Raw genomic sequence first — 3,942 nt, 5'->3', positions numbered from 1 at the left:
ACATACAGAGAGAGAGAAACAAAAACAAATTGGTGATAGTTTACTAATTTATGATTGCATTGCTCTCATTCTGAAGTCTAACAATGCCTTTGAACGAAATTGACTTCCCCGTCATGTCTGCTGTATTCATTTTGTATTTACATCTATGTACTCTGTGTGTAGATTGAAGTGCTTATATAGATATGATTCTGTAGAAATATTCTGTTCAAACAAATTACTAAAAATGATTCACGCTATTAAAACATTTCCTGATGTCCTGTCTCTCAGTATGTATGTCTGTCACTTACTCACTTATAAGTATATGAACTTTTGTATGAAGAAATCTGATTATTAGTTATTTGCTTTGAGCTGCTGATAGGACACTACAGAATTATTTTTATCTCTCTAATCAGTAGATGTTAGATATGCCTTGCTTTGCACAAGGATTGTCATTTGGTGAGTGTCGCATGTTTACTTACTTTTGAACATTTGTTTTGCTCTTATATATTCATTTAACATTTCTTTTTATATGTATATAAATGTGTGTATTCAATATGGCTTGAAAATTTAGATTTTTGTCTTTGCAACAGAAAGGTTGGTCACTAACAAAACATAACTCCTTTATTTTGAGTTTAGACAGTGCTAGTATTTGTATTCATACGTGTGTAAGAGATAAATGTGTTTGTCCTTCCTGTGATCTTAGAGGAGAATGTTATACAGATTTTCAGAGCGAATTCATTTGTTTTTATGTAGAGGATGCCAGTTTTATCATGTTACTCTGAAGAAAAATTTCAAGAATTTCTAATTGGCTTTCATAAGCTCTCCAAAACCAGTAAAGAAAACATAGGTAGAGAGACAATTCCTGAAATCAGCATTCTTGGGTGGAAAGAGTGATTAGAGTGGCACTAGGGATTGGAAATTGGATACAGGCACAGGCATGGCTGTGTGATAAGTTTGCTTCTCAATCACATGGTTCTAGTTTCAGTTCCACTGCTTGTCACCTTGGACAAGTATCTTCTACGACAACCTTAGGCCGACCAAAGCTTTGTGAGTGGATTTGGTAGATGGAAACTGAAAGAAACTCATTGTATATATGTGTGGGTGTCTTTGTGCCTGTATTTGTTCCCTACCACTGCTTGACAACCAGCGTTTGTGTGTTAATGTCCCTGTAACTTAGCAGTTCAGCAAAAGAGACCAAAAGTACTGGGATCGATTCATTTCAGTAAAAATTCTTCAAGGTGGTGCTTCAGCATAGCCACATACTGATTACTAAAACAAGTTAAAAGATATCTCCTTTAACAAAGTATATTAACATAATTTTTCTTTGTTCAGAGCTCTTAGTATGTTCTTCCTTAATCTTCATATTAACTTATGATTACAATACTGATTTTCCCTCCATGCTGTCTAGTATGTGTTGACTAAGTTATCTTTGTAAAAGCACTTATCTCTTAAGAGTGCTTGACGACTATGAGTGAAAAATAAAAAAAAAGAATATTTTGTGTTTTTTTGTCTTATATAACCATTCATTTCTTAAATCTCAAAGTTTTTAAGATTGCTAATGAATATACATTTTGCAAATTAATGATGTGATATTAGATGTAATGAAAGTGGCTGACACCTTGATGTGAACAGGTATCAATGGTGAAAGCAGATTGTCTAGTGCGATGGGTAGATTGTTGCCATTTTATATTTTTAATTTGACTCATGCACATTGTTTGTTTTTGATTTTGTTGACTACACAGTATAGTAGAGTACCATCTGTGAGAAATACAGCGCCATAGCGCAATTCACTCTGCCAGAAATTTGGAAATGACATGCTGTACTGCTTGGCATTTGTACTGGAAGCTCCAGTACAAACATTTCAGAGTGTTTGGGTGTCAGTCTGAGGACAATCAATTTGAGGAGAGTGATAAAAATCAAACATCCAGTTAACATCATGGTGTTTGGAGTGATCACTAGTGATGGTAATGTTGTGCCTCCATTCATCTACCCACTCAACCTCAGACTCAACATGGAGGCCTACATCAAGTGCCTGGAGGAGGTAGTGCTGCCCTGGGTCAAGAGGGTGGCTGCTGGAAGACCCTGTCTGGCAACAGGACTCTGCACTATGCCACACAAGCAGGAAAACCCAGTTGAGGCTGTCAGACAATTTCTGCAACCACATCACCTCTAACATCTGGCCACCTAACTCCCCACACTGTAACCCCCTTGATTATTACGTGTGCGGCACAATTGAATGAGAGACCAACAAAACTCCTTGTATCACCAAAGATGATCTGAAGGCAAGGAATATGGCAGCATTCACCAACTTAAACAAGGAGCCCATCCAGAAATATTGCAGGAGATTCCAAAGTTGTCTGGTGGCCATAGTTGAAGCCAATGACAATTTTATTGAATAAATTTGCTCTTTAGTATTTCAAGATATTTTTATGTAATTTTGGTAAATATACCTGTTAAAATGAGATGTCAGTGTTATTTTCATTTTTGCGTAAGTTAGATGACAATTTATTCACCGCATCCTGTAGAAATAGAAGAGACTAATAACAAGCATATATAAGCTTATCATTTGATGACTGCAATTCTCATAGAGTAGCAGCATTGGATAATGCAAGTGTGCAAATGACCAGAGAAATGTGACTGTTATTCCTTATGCTACACTACCATCATCATCATCATCATCATCGTCTAACGTCCGCTTTCCATGCTAGCATGGGTTGGTTGATTTGATTGAGGACTGGTGAACCAGATGGCTACACCAGGCTCCAATCTGATTTGGCAGATCTTCTACAGCTGGATGCCCTTCCTAACGCCAACCACTCCAAGAGTGTAGTGGGTGCTTTTACGTGCCACCAACACGAAGGCCAGTCAGGCAGTACTGGCAACGGCCACACTCAAAATGGTGTATTTTACATGCCTCCTGCACAGGAGCCAGTCCAGCGGCACTGGCAACGACCTTGCTCGAATGTCTTTACACGTGCCACGGCACAAATGCCAGGAAGGTGACGCTGGTAATGATCACACTCAAATGGTGCTATTTACGTGCCACTGGCATGGAAGCCAGACAGCTGTTCTGGTAACGATCACGCTCGGACAGTGCTCTTAGTGCTCCAGTGGTACAGGTGCCATCACGATTTCGCTTTCACTTGCCTCAACAGGTCTTCGCAAACTGAGTTTAGTGTCCATTGAAGGAGACGTTGGCATGGGTGCCAGTCATCGAATTTAGTTCGATCTCGATTTCACTTGCCTCAACAGGTCTTCGCAACCAGAATTTAGTGTCCAATGAAGGAAAAGTACGCATAAGTGGGCTGGCTACACCCCTGGCAGAGGCCTTGGATTATGGTCTCACTCGGCTTGCTGGGTCTTCTCACGCACTGCATATTTCCAAAGGTCTCTGTCAGACGTCATTGCCATGGTGAGGCCTAATGTTCGAAGATCATGCTTCACCACCTCATCCCAGGTCTGCCTGGGTCTACCTCTTCCACAGGTTCCCTCAACTGCTAGGGTGTGGCACTTTTTCACACAGCTATCCTCATCCATTCTCGCCACATGTCCATACCAGCGCAATCGTCTCTCTTACACACCACAACTGATGCTTCTTAGGTTCAACTTCTCTCTCAAGGCACTTACACTCTGTCGAGTATGCACACTTACATTACACATCCATCGGAACATACTGGCTTCATTCCTTGCGAGCATAAGCATGTCCTCAGCAGTCACGGCCCATGTTTCACTTCCATGTAGCATGGCTGTTTGTACACATGCATCATACAGTCTACCTTTTACTCTGAGTGAGAGGCCCTTTGTCACCAGCAGAGGTAAAAGTTCTCTGAACTTTGCCCAGGCTATTCGTATTCTAGCAGCTACACTTTCAGCGCACTCTCCCCCACTACTAACTTGGTCACCTAGATAGCGGAAGCTATCAACTAAGTCTAGTTTTTCTCCCTGGAATGTGGCAGAAGTTGT

The 3,942-nt window shown here is 40.6% G+C and overlaps 1 protein-coding gene and 1 long non-coding RNA gene across 11 annotated transcripts in view; one reads left to right on the top strand and one right to left on the bottom strand.

Annotated features, from left to right (window-relative positions):
* The window catches only part of LOC106883142 (6-phosphofructo-2-kinase/fructose-2,6-bisphosphatase), a 160,856-nt gene that overhangs the window by 18,512 nt on the left and 138,402 nt on the right, over positions 1–3,942 (top strand). Inside the window, exon 1 of one of the 10 annotated variants that reach the window (XM_052967241.1) lies at positions 390–435. The exons of the other annotated variants lie outside the window; for them this stretch is intronic. Within the exon in view, the coding sequence (XP_052823201.1) occupies positions 396–435 (40 nt within the window). The 5' untranslated portion in view covers positions 390–395. Of the gene's footprint in view, positions 1–389; positions 436–3,942 lie in introns of those variants that run through there. 10 annotated transcript variants of the gene reach the window in all.
* Positions 1–3,942, bottom strand: part of LOC106883144 (uncharacterized) — an 18,195-nt gene that overhangs the window by 7,164 nt on the left and 7,089 nt on the right. The gene's annotated exons all lie outside the window — the stretch shown is intronic.

This window comes from Octopus bimaculoides, chromosome 4, assembly GCF_001194135.2.
Source record: "Octopus bimaculoides isolate UCB-OBI-ISO-001 chromosome 4, ASM119413v2, whole genome shotgun sequence".
Classification (NCBI taxonomy): Eukaryota; Metazoa; Mollusca; class Cephalopoda; order Octopoda; family Octopodidae; genus Octopus; species Octopus bimaculoides.
This window is presented reverse-complemented; position numbering and strand designations above follow the sequence as displayed.